Source organism: Lithobates pipiens, unplaced genomic scaffold (assembly GCF_037356315.1).
Source record: "Lithobates pipiens isolate NorthernLeopardFrog02 unplaced genomic scaffold, aLitPip1_a1.2 Scaffold_22, whole genome shotgun sequence".
Taxonomy (NCBI): Eukaryota; Metazoa; Chordata; class Amphibia; order Anura; family Ranidae; genus Lithobates; species Lithobates pipiens.
Window position 1 is genome coordinate 105,335,198 of NW_027507784.1, and position 18,235 is coordinate 105,353,432.

General features: G+C 41.5%; 1 protein-coding gene across 1 annotated transcript in view; it reads right to left on the reverse strand.

The window, feature by feature from the left end:
• Positions 1 to 18,235, reverse strand: part of CHN1 (chimerin 1) — a 214,976-nt gene that overhangs the window by 163,155 nt on the left and 33,586 nt on the right. The window contains exons 3-4 of the mRNA XM_077448057.1: positions 16,850 to 16,888; positions 11,727 to 11,782 (exon numbers count right to left, since the gene is read on the reverse strand). Coding sequence (XP_077304183.1) covers positions 11,727 to 11,782; positions 16,850 to 16,888 — 95 coding nt within the window. The remainder of the gene's footprint in view (positions 1 to 11,726; positions 11,783 to 16,849; positions 16,889 to 18,235) is intronic.

Sequence of the window (18,235 nt, forward strand, 5' to 3'; positions counted from 1 at the left end):
TCCACTGTAGTGCTCTCTGCCACCAGATGCCTTTTTTTTCTTCTTTTCTCCTGGTTTTCTTTTCACTGTACTGGGGACCGGTGCATTTTTGATGCATTGCAGTGCATTCCGTACAGTCCAGTGCAGGAAAAATGCAGCATATTCTACTTTTCTTTCTGGAACTGGAACACCCTGGAATTACAGTTTACTGTTCGCCAGTGCTCAAACTTCCTTTAGGTGGCAGTATAACCAGACGGTTACTCTGTCCCTCAATTGGCTTGAGTTTAACCACTTCACTACCGGACCATAGTCATACGACATCCGCAGATGGGATCTCCCATCCTGGGCGGGCGTCATACGATGTTCTCGGCTCCCCGACGCTGCCGAGGGCACGCAGCTCGGTGATAGGACACATCCCAGCCCAGATCCGTGTAAAGAGCCCAACAAAAAAAAAGTCTCTTTACCACGTGACCGGCTGTATCCAATCACAGCTGGTCACATGTACTGGCTATGTGCATGATGCGCACAGAACGGAGATTGGGGACGAGGCTTGTCACCCTAACACAGCCCAACCCCAATTGCAGTACATTGGCCCTTTACCACGTGACCACCGCTCAAAATACACAGTAAAGCCACAATTTCTCAACTAAATCTCAGAAAGCAGCTGTATAATATACCCACTCCTTAGCTGCTTTGAAGTCTTCAACATTATTTCTGTTTATGCATAAAGAAAGTCAGCAGAAACCATATAAAGTATTTAGAGCACAAGAACACAGCTGTATTTAGTAAACACTGCAGCTGTATTTACTAGGACTCCCACAATGACCCTTCCATGATGTACACACATTTGTAATTAGGTGAAATATTAAATGTTTAACAATCCTGAAGCAACATTTTTGGTGTATTACTATACACAGGATAGTTATGCAATGTCCTTTTCCAATCACAATTCTGCATTGAATATTGAGTAACTTACATTCTAGTTTATTCACAGTCCAAAAAACATTCATCCATTCATGGTGACCTACCATTTGGCTCTGGTTAAAAACGGGAAGGTTGGGACTTTAAATGAGGTCATGGACAACGTGTGGGTTAGTTGAATGTAAGTTGCATATTTATTGAAACTAAAGAAATGCATGAAACATGCCAACTGCACAACCACATAAAGGAAGAACATTGATTATAGTGAATGCTGTTCCATAAATATACACACCACATAGTATGTGCGCATGCAAAGGACATCAAGGTCACATAAAATCTATATCGACTCAACGCCACATAGTGGTCACAACTGATAAATGCACACAAATACATTTATAACCAACATAGCAGCATAATAACACAGGTAACACATATAGGAGTAAAAAATTGGAACATTTTTATACTTCAGGGCTCGACAAACCCCGGGCGCCTGGTCGCATTTGCGCCTAGAATTCGTGTCCTGGCGACTGGGGCAACACTGCTGGGGTATCCCGTCTCCATTTGGACCCCGAACTCCGCCGCGCAATTGCATCGGGCCGCGCCGGCCAGTAATTGAGGCCGCGGCTTTGCGGCCTTCTAAAATCTTTCGGTAGTCTGGCGCCATCTTGTGGTGGATGTAGAAATTACACCCTATTCCAATAATGCTAATTCCTAATGGAGTGAAGCTCCCCTGCCTGTTTTTCACTGCCCGCCCATTTCCTTCCCAAAGTGAAGAGAAGGAAGTGATTGCGGGCGTCATCTGGCGCCTTTTGCCCAACGGTGAGTGTGGTGGCTGGTAAATGGCTTCTCATATTATATATATATATATTATTAATATATATATATATATATATATATATATATATATATATATATATATATATATATATATATATATATATATATATATATATATATATATATATATAAATTTTGTAAAAAAAAAAAAATATTTTAATTAAGGGAAAAAAAGGGGGGGGGGGCTGCGGCGCTATCTTCCCCTCACTCGTCTCCATGTCAGGCCAGGGACAGGTCCGGATCGCCGTTACCGACCTGGCTCCTAACTTTTTAAGCTGGCTCCTAGATTCCAAGCAAATTTGTCAAGCCCTGTTATACATGATAATCATGGTTTATCAAACTTGATAGTAAAATATAACCATATGTCTGCATTACCAATTGTCCGACATGTTTTGTGTAAACCACTCATCGGGGCAGATGCTGGGACATATCTATAAAGTATAGTAAGATAAAATTAAAAATCCAAATGTATCCAAATATAGAAGAGGAGAAGGGGCAAATGAGCCCACCCTATATACTTACATGGAATCAATGCAAAGAGATGTGAAAGATATGAAGCCAGGGCCGTAATAGTAATCAATGTTGGGAGCGGAGGTAATGGGGGCGCGCCGCGGCAGGGGGCATACAAACAAGCCCCCCACCCCCCCAAACACACAAAAAACGCATTGCCAAAATGCATGGTAAGGAGGCTGCTGTGCCAGTATTGACTGCTGGGATGGATGTAGAGTAAAAGAATACATAATCAGTATATCATGGTATACTGAGAAGTAGATGAAGAGACATATGTACTAAGCAGCCAACAAAGTGACACGACACTGCAGGAGCACGCCACATCTAAGTAACCATGAAGTATATTATAAGAAATCAGAAAGAGCCAGAAAACTAACCCAGTTGCCAACCCAAATGGTAAAAAGGGAGGACTGGCTGGCATGGTTGTTAATGGCGTACCCCTGCAGTCACTTACATGTGTCCCAAAGAAGAATCAAACGAGTTCTGAATAGGAGCAGCATCACGATTGTGTGGCACGCCAACTGTGTGAGAGGAGGCCATATATACCCGTCCAGCCCATGTGCACGCCGAACTATACCAGCGTCACGTAAGCATGGCAGGGCTGGGAGGGGCTCCGACATGGAAGATGCCCATATTCTCGACCTGCCGGCTAGCTGAATAACTCTAGATCCTTTGGAACATTTTTATACTTGATAATCATGGTTTATCAATTTTTTACTCTGTGTTATTATGCTGCTATGTTTTATATAAATTAATTTATTGTGTGTATTCATTTATCAGTTGTGACCACTATGTGACGTTGAGTCGATATAGATTTTATGCCCCCTTGATGTCCTTTGCATGTGATTGTGGCCGTATTAGTGCAATTGTGACAGAAAAAAATTGAGTACTGTCCGTGATACTCTTTTTTTTTTTTGCACAAACATACAATTTTTCAGGACAAGCTTTCGGGGTCCCCTTCTTCAAGGTCCAAGCAGTACTTTCAATAAATATGCAACTTACATTCAACTAACCCACACGTTGGCCATGACCCCATTTAAAGTCCCAACTTTCCAGTTTTTAAGCATTGAATTAGGGATGGAGACACATACCCCATGTGCCTCACTCAAAGTCCCAAACCTTCCCAGTATTACCATTTGGTTCTGGTGTATTTATGTCTGCAAACACTTTGGACAGGATAGGTTTGTGAGTATATACACACACAATATATATATATATATATATATATACACACACATACATACATACATATACACATATATATATATATATATATATATACACATATACATATACACATACATATACATACATACACACACACACACACACACACACACACATACACACACACGCCTCAAAATTTCAAGTCCTGAGCTACTAGCCAGGCCTCAAGGGTTACTCGCCACCAGTTGCCCCAACCCATCACGCCCGTCCTTAATTTCCACCTCTAAACATGCCCTCATAAGTTATATCACGAATTGACACTTACAATGTTTTATGCAGAATTAAGTTGTAAAAATAATTAACAACTTTATCAGTGCCCATCAATGCAGCCTCGCCTGTGCCCATTAAGACCGCCTCGACTGTGCCCATCAAGGCAGGGGAATAGAGAGGAGAGCAGGCGGCCAAATTATGAGAGCGTGGGGACATTGCTGTAACAGCTTACATTCCAAATGCTGTGTGCTCCCGCCACTCACCGGTACATACAGCCCCGCCTCCTGGCCCGGGGACTTTGATATATGTCACACGTCCCAGGACTGGACAAGTGATCTGTCTATCAAAGTACTGGGGCCAGGAGGCAGGGCTGTGTGTGACAGCAAGTGCAGGGAGCACAATTGAAATGTAATGTCCCCGCTCACTGATAACCCGGCCGCCTGCTCTTCTCTCTTTCCCTCCGCGATCGCTGGGAGAACAGCTAACATTCAACCCTGCATGCGCGCCTCCCCCCCCCGCCCACATTTTCCACTACTAGGGGAGAGGTAGAGTTCTGTGATGTTTACTGGAGTCTCACCTGGAGAGGTAGCGAGCCGGGTGTGCCATTACATAAGATTCTTTTTATTGAATTCTTGTAAGTGTATTTTAAATCGGGGTTTGGTAATAAACTTTTCTATACAAATTACACCATGTTTATCCTTTCTACTTCATTATGCATGTAATAAGAGGAGAGTTGCGAGCATGGGATCATATATTAAAGGAGGAGAGAAGGATTGGAGCCGTTTGCAGGGGTGGAGAGGAGAGAACAGCCTGCTTCTATCTATATTGATTCCTTATCTCCTTAACAGGAAACAAGGAGTGGAGCTGTCTGACCGGGTTGCGAGGAGATAAAGGCTTGCCGTTTGTCTACACGGAGGTGAGCCGATGTCCGATCAGATAGTGTACGCCCTGTACTGCAGTTGCCGAACATGTCCGAAGATAAACGGCGCCTGCACACTGTGTCCGGGTTCAAGCCCCACCATCCAAGTGGACATAGAGTTAGAATAAAAAAAGAGCCAAGTGAAGCGAGGCTGTACCCGAAGCGTGGCGAGCAAAGCGAGCCCGCAAGGGGTCCTGTTACTATGAGCAACAATATGCCCACTTGGATGGTGGGGCTTCAACCTGGACTCAGTACGCAGGCGCCGTTCTTCGGAGACTTTCGGAGTCTCCTTCTCTTCCATACTGTGCAAGCGCTGCGCGTGTGCAGTACGGCCCGGACACTATTCGATAGGCAGACATTTTGTGTCAGAATGACGGTAACTCTACTTGATGGAAGATTATCACAGTTTTGGAAGATAATCACAGTTTTAAAAGTTCAGTCACTGGATACATTGAAACAGTATATTAAATTCACGGAGGAATTTTATTTACAGAGGACTTTTCACATTGTTATTTGTTGACTGTTTTTGGATACACTGAAGTAGTATATTGAATTTACGGAAGAATTTTATTTAGAGGACTGTTCAATTATTCACTTATTGGTAGTTTTTGGGCATTATGAATTTTAATATATCTTATTTTGCTGCGTTACACTGATTTATATATACACATAGGTCTTAGATTGTAAGCTCTTACGAGCAGGGCCCTCCGATTCCTCCTGTAAAGCGCTACGCAAACTGTTGGCACTATATAAATCCTGAATAATAATAATAATAATAACAATAACAACAACTCTGGTGTTCTTGCCTCCACCTACTGGAGTGGGCGGAGTGACTGGGTGGAGTGGCTTGAGTAACTGTTGTGTGGTTGGAGTGGCTGGAGTAACTGTGAAAAGTGTTAAAAAGCTTAATATAAAAAGTATAAATAGTAGTAAAAAAGTTGAAGTCCCATCATTAGCTGAAAGAGCTGAACATTTTCAAAAAAGATTTTTTTTTCCCCAAAAAGGATTTTTTTTTTTCTTCATGGGGTGGTCATAAATTATTTGTCCGATTGTGTTGTGGACATACTTTTTTGGCTGATCATGGGGTGGTCAGCTTTTATCACCTCCCAATCTAGTTTTGAACATTTGCCATTCATTCCTATGGGACAAATTTCGCCGCAAAGACTACGATATTTCGTGCATCTTTCAGCAAAATGTTCCACAAAGTAATAGCACACCAATCGGGAACAAGCCGCATATTTTGCTATATTATTGTCTATGTAGTGTAAAAGCTGTGGGAGGAGTTAGGGTGGTAAATTTGGCTATAATAATATTATATGTGTGAGATAACAGTAAGTGGATTTGCTATGCAAGAACGCGTAATAAAATGTCTGCAAACTTAGACTCCTCCCTGTAACAACTTTTCAGACAAGGAGAGGGTACAGTCCACTTCATTCTGAGCTAAAGTAGAAGCAGCTGCAGCCCTTGAGAAATCGGAGAGACTCCAGAGGAGAAGGTATGCCAACATGGCTGAAGTTCACCCCTTAACTCATATAATATTAGCAGAGAGTTATGCTTTAAATAGGATAGGACAAAGCCACTACTGATAGAGTTAGGGAAGAAAGACTAGGGAGTGTTGTGACTCAAGCAAGGGACACTGGTCTGGAAAGTCATAACGTACGAACGTCATCACGTTCTGAACGATCGGAATTTCCAACAACTTTGTCCGACCGCGTGTATGCAACACCAGTTTTGGACAAAATCCGACGGTTTTTGTTGTCGGAATGTCCGACCGTGTGTACAAGGGCAAAGAGTACTCTGGTGAGGAAGGAAGGATTAATTCAACCTGTGACCTTGTCACTTCAAGGCAGCAGGGAGAACAAAGTAAACATCCAGAGGATCAAGGAGGGGGTGCTCAGAAAAGGTGACAGGAGGGCAGATAATGTATGTGCCATGTACTGGTGCATGTGCAGACCTAACAGTTGACAACCTGAAGGAGACTCATATGGAGGAGTAGTAGAGCCCAATAGCCTGCGCAGACTCAGTAAAGGTCCTCCTGAACAAAGACTAAAAGATGGTGCCGATCTCTCATCAGCAGCCAGTCCTGTGACCAAATGTTTCTCTGCACAGATGTTAAAAAGTTTACCTTTTGCAAAAATAAATAAATGCAGCCATCTTTGCAGAACAAAAATAAGCATTTATTTTTTTTTGCACACGAGCCTGCAAACCATGATCAGTGGATCAGTGGATTTTGGGTACAGGTTTCTGTAGACAATTCCTCCATTTCTAACACATGGACTTTCAATTAGGGAGCAGCTGAAAGTGATAGTGGTCGAGAGTATGGTAATCACCACATCTGCATTCTATTAAGAGCTACAAGTCCCTCTGCTGTGGTAGCAGATAGTACTTGTTTATTTACAACTGTCCTAAATGTATAAAAAGCGTCAGAGCCACTGAGAAGAATCCATGTAATCCAGTGAGGGGAGTGTCTTGGCAATATGTTCCACTTTAAATATGGGTAGCATGGTATAAAAGGTGAACTGTTAACGTCTTAGTGCAAGAGCCACTGCAAGTAAAAAAACACTACCAGGTTCACTGAAGTCTTGGGAGGCTCTGGGGATCTTACACAGATTTGTTAAGGATAGAGAGGAAAGATCAAGGGGATAAGTCCCAAGCTAGATAGAATTTTCCCTCCCAGTGGGTACACTCTAAGCCCACGTACACACGGTCGGAGATTTTGGCAACCAAATCCGTCGGATTTAGTCCGACGGATTGTGTCCGAAACTGTTGCATACACACGGTCGGACTAAGTTGTCGAAAAATCCAATCTTTCAGAACGTGATGACGTAATTTCATTACGATGGGACTAGATTCAGGCTAGTAGCCAATAGCTTTGATGTAGGAATTTGATCTGAGCATGCGTGGCACTTGGTCCGATCAAAATTCTCTACACATTACGTCCGACCGGCCCAGTTGGTCAGGAAATATTTCCAACATGTTGGAAAATTGGGTCCGATGGAGATTCGGATGGAATCAGTCCGATGCATACCACACACAGTCGGATTATCTGACGACACGGTCCGATAAGACGCATTCCGACGGATTCTCTGACCGTGTGTACGCAGCATAAAGGGGTGTGCAGAGAGAGGGTTCCACCAGAAGGATGTACTGTAGACCTGGAACTGCATAGCGCTCTGTGGCTTACTCACACGTTACACACAGGTGTCAAAGAGAGTAATATTGGTTTCTTATTCACAGCAGGGTGCAGGTATGGCCTTTGTGGTAATGCCGAGGATCTTCTGATCTTGGCAAAAAGTAAAGAATGGAGTTTGCTTTTCTCATAATAGAAAAGACATCTATTCTCCTAGGACACACACAAAAAAAAAAAAATGTATATGTATGTGTGTATATATATATATATATATATATATATATATATATATATATATATATATATATATATATATCACACACACACACACACACACACACACTGTGGTACCCCACCAGTGTACGAACCCAGCATTTTCAACCAGGTGGGTTGAGGGGCTCCAGGGAGCTTGCAATGTTAGGAGGAAACTGACTTTTCAGTTTCCTCATTATTTACTAAAATCTGTTTTGGGATCTGGAGCCCGGGGATTTCATAGTGATCCGGGTGGGATGAAATCCCCAGTCCTTGGTCCAGATTTTGGGATTCACCAGCACACTGACTGGTCAGGTGTGTGTTGGTCTATTTCTAGACACCTGACCATGGTTCTGGGCTCCACCCTCCCGAGGAGTCCACGCAAGCAAGGGAGAAGCATGCAAGTCTGCATGGTGTAGTCAGAGGGCCCAAAGCTGTGGGATGAGCAGTGAGGAAGAGTAAAAGAGGTACAGTCCGTGATCTCTGTTATATGGCCAAGGGTAAAGCCCAAAACGGCAGTACTGCTGACCATAGAGCCAGGTGGCTTGGTATTTTTCGTTTACGACTGCTGTGAAATTGAAACCCCTGCGTGGGAGTTATTGATGGATTTTTTTCTTTTTAATAAAAGTGGGTCATATAGCCCTAAAATTGAGTTTCTGGTGTGGATTGGTCTCGCTAGCGGGTGCTACACTTGAGTTAAACAACCCCCAACATTACAATACAATTTATATATATATATATACACACACACACACGGCGACATGATGGGAGGGGGTATCTTAGAGCTTTATTTTTATGTCCAATCTCAAAATGTAAATTACAAAGGATACATTTCAAACATAAAGGGTAGGTTTATTTATTTATTTTATTCTGAGCAGAGAAAAAAAAAAAAAAAAAAAAGTTAAATAATGTTAATGTGCAAGTCCCTACATCTACAGACACAGTTTCTGATAAAACCCCTGTGTATATGTTATCTGTTCCCTGGTGCTGGCTGAATAGCTGAGGGGAGTGTTTCTGGGGTGGGGGGTTTGTCCCATTATAATGTTATAATCCGATGAGTGCTCTTATGGAACTTAATTTTCCAGATAAAGAGAGGTGGAGGGATTTGGGAAATGTAATGAATGTATGGTCTCATATGGTTTAAAAGGAGGCATCATCACGCCACCATAGCTATATATCCACCTCCTGCTGGAGGTTCATGACGTGCATGTTTTGTTTGGACAAATGTGTTTTTTTTTTTTTCCCTTCTTCATATTTTGATATAGGCTGGTTCAGTTATTGTAACCGGTTTGTTTCCTCTATGTGCGGTTTACTGTCATATACACCTGTTATAAAAATTAAAAAAAGGATTATACCATATAAACACATTCTCTGCCATCTCTGACTTCTGAGTCATGTGTTCCATTCAAGGCATACCTACAGTGCCTTGCGAAAGTATTCGGCCCCCTTGAACTTTTCAACCTTTTGCCACATTTCAGGCTTCAAACATAAAAAGATATAAAATTAAAATTTTTTGTGAAGAATCACCAACTGGGACACAATTGTGAAGTGGAACGAAATCTATTGGATTTTTGAAACTTTTTTAACTAATAAAAAAAGAAAAGTGGTGCGTGCAAAATTATTCGGCAATACTTTGTAGAGCCACCTTTTGCTGCGCTTACAGCTGCAAGTCGCTTGGGGTATGTCTCTATCAGTTTTGCACATCGAGAGACTGAAATTCTTGCCCATTCTTCCTTGCAAAACAGCTCGAGCTCAGTGAGGTTGGATGGAGAACGTTTGTGAACAGCAGTTTTCAGCTCTTTCCACAGATTCTCAATTGGATTCAGGTCTGGACTTTGACTTGGCCATTCTAACACCTGGATACGTTTATTTGTGAACCATTCCTTTGTAGATTTTGCTGTATGTTTGGGATCATTGTCTTGTTGGAAGATAAATCTCCGTCCCAGTTTCAGGTCTTTTGCAGACTCCAACAGGTTTTCATCCAGAATGGTCCTGTATTTGGCTGCATCCATCTTCCCCTCAATTTTTAACCATCTTCCCTGTCCCTGCTGAAGAAAAGCAGGCCCAAACCATGATGCTGCCACCACCATGTTTGACAGTGGGGATGGTGTGTTGAGGGTGATGAGCTGTGTTGCTTTTACGCCAAACATATCGTTTTGCATTGTGGGCAAAAAGTTTGATTTTGGTTTCATCTGACCAGAGCACCTTCTTCCACATGTTTGGTGTGTCTCCCAGGTGGCTTGTGGCAAACTTTAGACGAGAATTTTTATGGATATCTTTGAGAAATGGCTTTCTTCTTGCCACTCTTCCATAAAGGCCAGATTTGTGCAGTGTACGACTGATTGCTGTCCTATGGACAGACTCTCCCACCTCAGCTGTAGTTCTCTGCAGTTCATCCAGAGTGATCATGGGCCTCTTGACTGCATCTCTGATCAGTCTTCTCCTTGTCTGAGCTGAAAGTTTAGAGGGACAGCCAGGTCTTGGTAGATTTGCAGTGGTCTGATAAGCCTTCTATTTCAAAATGATCGCTTGCACAGTGCTCCTTGGGATGTTTAAAGCTTGGGAAATCTTTTTGTATCCAAATCCGGCTTTAAACTTCTCCACAACAGTATTACGGACCTGCCTGGTGTGTTCCTTGGTTTTCATGATGCTCTCTGCGCTTTAAACAGAACCCTGAGACTATCACAGAGCAGGTGCATTTATACAGAGACTTGATTACACACAGGTGGATTCTATTTATCACCATCAGTCATTTAGGACAACATTGGATCATTCAGAGATCCTCGCTGAACTTCTGGAGTGAGTTTGCTGCACTGAAAGTAAAGGGGCCAAATAATTTTGCACGCACCACTTTTCAGTTTTTTATTTGCTAAAAAAGTTTAAAATATCCAATAGATTTCGTTCCACTTCACAATTGTGTCCCACTTGTTGGTGATTCTTCATAAAAAATTAAAATTTTATATCTTTATGTTTGAAGCCTGAAATGTGGCAAAAGGTTGAAAAGTTCAAGGGGGCCGAATACTTTCGCAAGGCACTGTATTCAGTCTCACTGGGAGCACAGTGGGTGCTACTAGAAGTGAAAGCATGACCATATCCATCAGAGGTTTCTTACGCATGCATTTCCCCTTGTAAGGTATCCCCTTAAATCAAAGTCCAATGGGCATAAATGCAATTGCATTGAAAAAAAGTATATTAAATCTAAGAATTTGAATACAGCATTACAACATTTGTATCATAATGCAGTCTGTTAAGGACTTAAAAAGTAAACCTTGAGATGCACACATTCAGGTTCCATTCAGGCATTGCTGTAGCACACTAGTCCATTCAATAACCTCTTATTGGTAATCTGTTAAAAAGAGAACTCCTGCTTGGGCTACAACAAAGCCATTCCCAGACTGCTTTACAAATGTTTTCTTTCAGAACTATTCTGTATATGACACATTCATTTTGCTGTAAGCTAGGTCTGCCACCCAGGGAAAATGTGAGTACATATTTCTATAAGATCTGAGCAATGCTCACACGATCTCATACAGATACAACGGACCGCATACATTAACATCTTAAAATTCTCATATGACCACTTCCACCATTCCATCCGCTTAGTGACATCTCTGTGGTTTCCAGTCCATACAGAGTAGCTACAATCAGATTATAGAGCATTTCAAAGTTTCAAAAGGTAAATAGATATTTCTTTAACAAGGGAAATGTCATTTACTGATGTATGACAGCATGACTACCTACCTCCTGTGTACAGGTAATTCTTCGTGGATGTGGTGCCTCTTGCTGCAGCTGATACACTGAATAAAACATACAAGTGTGACTTTACATATTTCTAAGATAAAAAACACATACTCTGCACAGTCTAAACAACCTTCCATTTCAAGCGCTATCTACACACTAGGCAGGTAGCATGTCAGTGGATAATATTAAAATGACTAGAAAACCAAATACTGCACACAGCCTGGACAACTGTCTTATGTGCACATTGAAAACAGATAGAAAAAGTTAGAAATTTTTACACATCCGAGTTACTTATGGACCAACATCCGTGACTTCAGTATTGGTAGTGCTTCACTTTATCCACATTTTATGTTATAGCCTTATTTCAAAATTGATTAAATTCATTATTCTCCTTAATTCAGCAAACAATACCCCATAATGACAACGTGAAAGAAGTTTGTTTAAAATCTTTGCAAATTTATAAAAAAAATAAAAAATTCCACGTACATAAGTATTCACAGCCTTTGCCATGACACTCAAAATTGAGCTTAAGGCTGGCTATACGTTATACAATTTTCTTTAGATTTACCTTAAACTATGTAGTGTACATGCCTGCCTCGCTGCATACAAATTGAAAGTGTTTAGGTATGACCACCTATTATATGGTTTTGGTAAATCTAAAGGCAAATTGTACCAGAGAATTTGTGTTATGTATGGCCAAACTTAGTGCATCCCATTTTCACAGATGATCCTTGAGATGTTTCTACAACTTGATTGGAGTCCACCTGTGGTAAATTCAGTTGATTGGACATGATTTGGAAAGGCACACACCTGTCTATATAAAAAAGGTCCCCCAGTTAGTACAAATCAAGCCATGAAGTCCAAGGAATTGTCTGTAAATCTCCAAGACAAGAGATTGTATTGAGGCACAGATCGGGGGAAGGGTACAGAAAAGTTTCTGCAGCATTGAAGGTCCCAATGAGCACAGTGGCCACCATCATTCGTAAATAGAAGAAGTTTGGAACCACCAAGACTCTTCCTAGAGCATACCGGGGGGAGAAGGGCCTTAGCAGGGGATGGGACCAAGAACCCGATGGTCACTCTGACAGAGCTCCAAGTGTTTCTCTGTGGAGTGAGGAGAACCTTCCAGAAGAACAAATATCTCTGCAGCACTCCACCAATCAAGATCCAATCACCAATCTAGATGGGAGCCACTCCTCAGTAAAAGGCGGATGATAGCCTGCCTGGAATTTTCCAAAAGGCACCTGAAGGACTCTCACACTGCGAGAAACCACATTCTCTGGTCTGATGAAAGATTAAACTCTTTGGCCTGAATGGCAAGCGTCATGTGTGGGAGGAAACCAGGCACCACTAATTACCTGGCCAATACCATCCCTACAGTGAAGCATGGTGGTAGCTAGAGCTGCACAATTAATAGTTAAATCGTGATCTTGATTCTGACAATCTCTATTGCAGAGTTTGCCACTTATTTCATATAACAATTGGAGAGACTTAATCTGCTCACTCAGCTGTCAAAAGAAAACATCCTAGCAGTCTGACAAGTTTTTACATTGAAACATTGTAACTCTCTTCCTTCTTAGATCAAAGGGAAACTTCTGTGTGTAAAGAAAAAAATCCAGGCAGTCTGCCAAGTTTTTAAACAACCTGTAAATGCAGGAAGTTTAACCACTTAAAGTCTAAATCTTTTTCTGACACTTGTTTAAGTTAAAAATCAATATTTTTTGCTAGAAATGTACTTGGAACCAAACATTATATATATGTTGGCAGAGATCCTAGGGAATAAAATGTCAATTGCTGCAATATTTTATCACACTGTATTTGCCCAGCTGTCTTTCAAACGCAATTTTTTGGGAAAAAAATACACTCAATGAATAAATTAATGGAAAAAAAAAAAAAAAAAAAAAAAGGAGAAACAGTAAAGTTAGCCCAATTTTTTTTGTTTTAATGTGAAAGATGACGTTACACCGTGAGAATCGTGAGCTATCTTCTAAGCAAAAAAAGTGATTCTCATTTTAGCCATAATCGCGCAGCTCTAGTGGTAGCATCGTGCTGTGGGGATGTTTTTCAGTGGCAGGAACTGGGAGACTAGTCAGGGTTGAAGGAAAGATGAATTCAGCAACGTATTAGAGACAATCTTTGATGTAAACCTGCTCCAAAGCGCTCTGGACCTCAGACTGGGGTAAAGTTTCATCTTCCAAAAGGACAACGACCCTAAGCACACAGCCAAAATAACAAAAGGAGTGGCTAGGGGACAACTCTGTGAATGTCCTTGAGTGGTCCAGCCAAAGCCCATACTTGATCCCAACTGAATACCTCTGGAGAGATCTGAAAATGGCTGTGCACCGACGCTCCCTATCCTGATGGAGCTTGAGAGGTCCTGCAAAGAATAGGAGAAACTGCCCAAAAATAAGTGTGCAAAGCTTGTAGCATCATACTTTAAAAGACTTGGAGGCTGTAATTGGAGCTAAAGGTGCTTCCACAAAGTATTGAGCAAAGGCTGTGAATACTTATGTACATAGAATTATTTTTTGTTTTTTATTTTTAATAAAATTTGCAAAGATGTCAAACAAACTTCTTTCACGTTATCATTATGGGGCATCATTTGTATAATTTTGAGGAAAATAATGAATTGAACCCAGTTTTGAATAAAGCTGTACCATAACAAAATGTGAAAAAAGTGAAGCGCTGTGAATACTTTCAGGATGCACTGTATAAGGACTTTATTTTCCTGTGTCAGATTGATGCACCTAACACGGAATCTTGGTTATTGCATGCAAAAGAGAATATGCCCGATTTTAGAAGATGTACAGTAAATATATACATTTTTTTATACTCCCCCCTTCATTTTAATGTTGATCATGTTAACGTTTTACAATTAGAAAAAAAAAATAAAAAAAAATTCTTAAAACAAAAAGTTTTAAACAAAATTCTACTAGTGTACAGCCAGCCTAAAACTAATTGCCATTCAACACTTTCTGGGAGTGGCGGATGTTTGTGTCCCCCACGGAATGCTGTGGCTCCCAACTCCCCCCCCCCCCCCCCCCCATGTCCCATAGTGGCGTAGGGGGTCAAAGGAAAAACCTGCAGCAGGGGAAACCGGCAGATACTTTTTGATACACACACCAGTAGCCAATGTGTTGAAGATGTATTAGGAGCACCTGACAGATATTCCTGTTATCTACAAACCCATTTTATTTGCCAATAGTAGGCTGCTCATAGACAAGGAGATAACTCCTTGAAACAGATGGGTGGGGGAGTACTGGCATGCATTGCAATCCCTACCCACAGCTGATATTTTAATTCCTTCTACACAGAAGAGGTTGGGCACCCAGTGGAGAAGCATTTTCCAATAAGTCAGAATATCCTCCTGTCTGATAAGAAGCACCTAAAGCCTTTGTAATGGCTTAATAATCATGAGTGATGCAGCATAACTAAACTCACAACAGTAAAATATTTATGTGCAGAATAGAATGCTTGTTACACTCAATGTGGAACTTAAGGGGTTAATTCTCTGCATTGTGTACAAAGGCTCTTTGATCCTGTATGGACAGATCCTCCCCCTCCAGCAGGGTCTCTCTTGGCAAGGCTAGATAAGACACAATGAGGGTAGTACTGCTGCATATGCTCAGGTTGGTCTCTCTTGCTGGAGAGAACATTTCCTTGTTGATCAGAGCTACATGATATTGACATTACACATGTGGGCATGTATACAGTTCCTAAACAGCCCAGTCCCTCCCTCCTCCATGCACAGTAACTAAAAAACAAAAACAAAAAAAAAAAAAAAACACAGTGGATGTCACACCTTGATTGATGGATGATCCTCCCATAACACCATGAGGACACAGGCTATAGTGAAAATCTCCTCCTACCTGAACACTCAGCACTCAGGCAGACCCTGCAGTTTGTCATGTGACCATGGTATACAGACCAGCCAAAAAAAGTATATAGTGGCAGTATTTTTATGTAAAAAAAAAAAATGATTTATGAGCCGTGGGCACTGTGGGGGGTGGGGGAGCAGATTAACTGATTTCATATTACTGGGTTTAGTAACACATTAAAAGCAGCATTGTTTGTAATCATGGAACAATACAGTATACTGTTGTAATCAAAAGTTTGCATGCCCTGGCAGAAATTGTGACATTACATTTATGCATCGATACTAAAAATAGTACTGATCATGGCTCACTGATGTTTGTGGGGGGGGGGGGGGGGTGAACGCTACAGGCATGAGGAATCTTGTGAAAATTTATGGCAAGATGAATGCAGCATGTTATCAGAACACAGGCAAACATTTTTCTGAATGAAAGCTGTGCATGGGACACCGTTGGACTTTCCAGCACGACAATGAGCCTAAGCATAAGGCCAAGTGAACCCTCCAGTGATTACAGTAGAAAAAAAAAAAAAAGTGAAGGTTCTGAAGTGGCCATTAGTCTCCTGGCCTTAATTTAATCTACACTCTTCGAAGATCTCAAAAGTGCAGTTCATGTAAGATGACAAAGACTTTGCAAGACCTGGAAGCATTTTGCCAAGACAAATGGGCAGCTATACCACCTGCAAAAATTTGGGGCCTCCAACAACTATTAGAAAAGACTGCATGCTGTCATTGATGCTAAAGGAGGCAATACACATTCTTTTGAACAGGGGTCTTTTCATTTGTTTACTTGTTGCCATGTTTTTTTTTTATGATTGTGCCATTATGTAATTGCCTACAGTTACAGAATAAAAAAAGAAAAAAAAGAATTGTGTTTTGCCTGCTCACTCATGTTTTCTTCAAAACTGGTACATTGTATATTATCAATTCTCCAAGAGTATGCAAACTTGAACTGTATAATGGTGGTTTTTACACCCAGGCTTCCTTGAAAACAAAGCTGGCGTTTACAATCCTATTTTATGTAAATGAGGAAACAGGACGGAATTCCCACTGGTTAAAAAGCCAGAAGCAACGTTGGTCTCTGCGGCCTTTCCGGTTTCTTCTAGGATTACATCAAAATGACAGCATCCCCACACCAATTATGAACACTTATCAGCAAATATTTCAACAACATGTTCTTTTCAATGTGTTCCACTGTAGCAACATTTCAACATACACAGAATACAGATTGATATCACAATGGAATACTTACAGTAAGATTTCCACACTGGCGGCCTATACTCGTCATTATCTAAAAAGAAAGGAAAAAAAGTTAATTTCAATTTTGCAAGCAAAGACACTGATAATTTAACCCCAAAAAAAACTGTATGAATGATCAAAACGCATTACAAAATCGAATCCACCCAAAACTAATGTTTTCAGCAGTCATAGAAAGCCGCCTTCCATAATTGCATAACGTTCCAGTCCTGGTGTGATCTGTTCAATTTGTAGTTCCTCTGCCAATTACTTTCCTTTGCTGTGCCACATTTTAACTACTTGAGTCCCAGGCGGCATTTAAAATGACACAGGCACATTGGTTGTTTGACTCAGTAGCTCCTGAGCAGTTGGATGGTCTTGTTGACATTTAATAAACATCAAATTAAAGCATCAAAATCATGCAAGTGAAAGCAACGATATTCAATTTTTAGTAATCACAAACCTGTAAAAAAAAGTTGTCATTGTGGTATTTTGTGCCTTCATCAACTCAATGTAAAGTGGTTCTAAAGCCTTAAAGTGATACTAAACCCTCAGCTTTTTTTAACATAACATCCTGCTCCTTTAAAGTGGCTGTAAACCCTTACAAACCACTTTGACCTACAAGTTAGCCTAGATTAAGGCTTACCTGTAGGTCCAATAAATATCTCCTAAACCTACACGGTTTAGGAGATATTTACAAAAAGACAGACACCGCTGTCTACGGCGCATGCGCACTATGACCGTTAGCAGCATGCCGCTGCTAACAATGATATGCCGTTAGTGGAGGCTCTCGTGCGCATGCGTGGGAGTGACGTCATCGCTGCTCCAGTGCTGTGAGTGGCCAGAGCAGCGATACCCAAAAGAAAATGGACGCTCCGTGCTACAGGGGACAGCGGTGACTTCGATGGCTCCTGTGTCAGGTAAGTGACACATAAGGGGCTACTATGCGATGCACAATAGCCCATTATGCTTTACCTTTGCAGGGAGACAAAGAAGAAGTAAACCCATCAGGATTTACTTCCTCTTTAAGGTAGTGCAGTATGTATGTGTTCACTAACCTTTTACTTCATTTTCGTTTTGAAATGTTTTTTGGGGTCCGTTTTACCCACTTTCCTGTCCTTCTCCCAGATGGGCACCCCTTCTGCAGAGCCGTTCTGAAGGGATCTCCCGTGTGTGCTCCAACCACTAGGACTACATCCCTGCTGGGAGACGCTGTCTGCGCTCACAGGCCTGGGAGCCACAGCCCTGTAAGACACTTTAGCTCTGCCTACCATGCGCTTTGATTGGCATGGGAATCTGGAGCCCAGGACTGCACCCCCGCCTGCTCCATGTTTGTTATACGAATATGGGCGTACTGGCAAGGTGTGAATGGGCATGGTTGCTGGGAGGTGTCTGTGTGCAG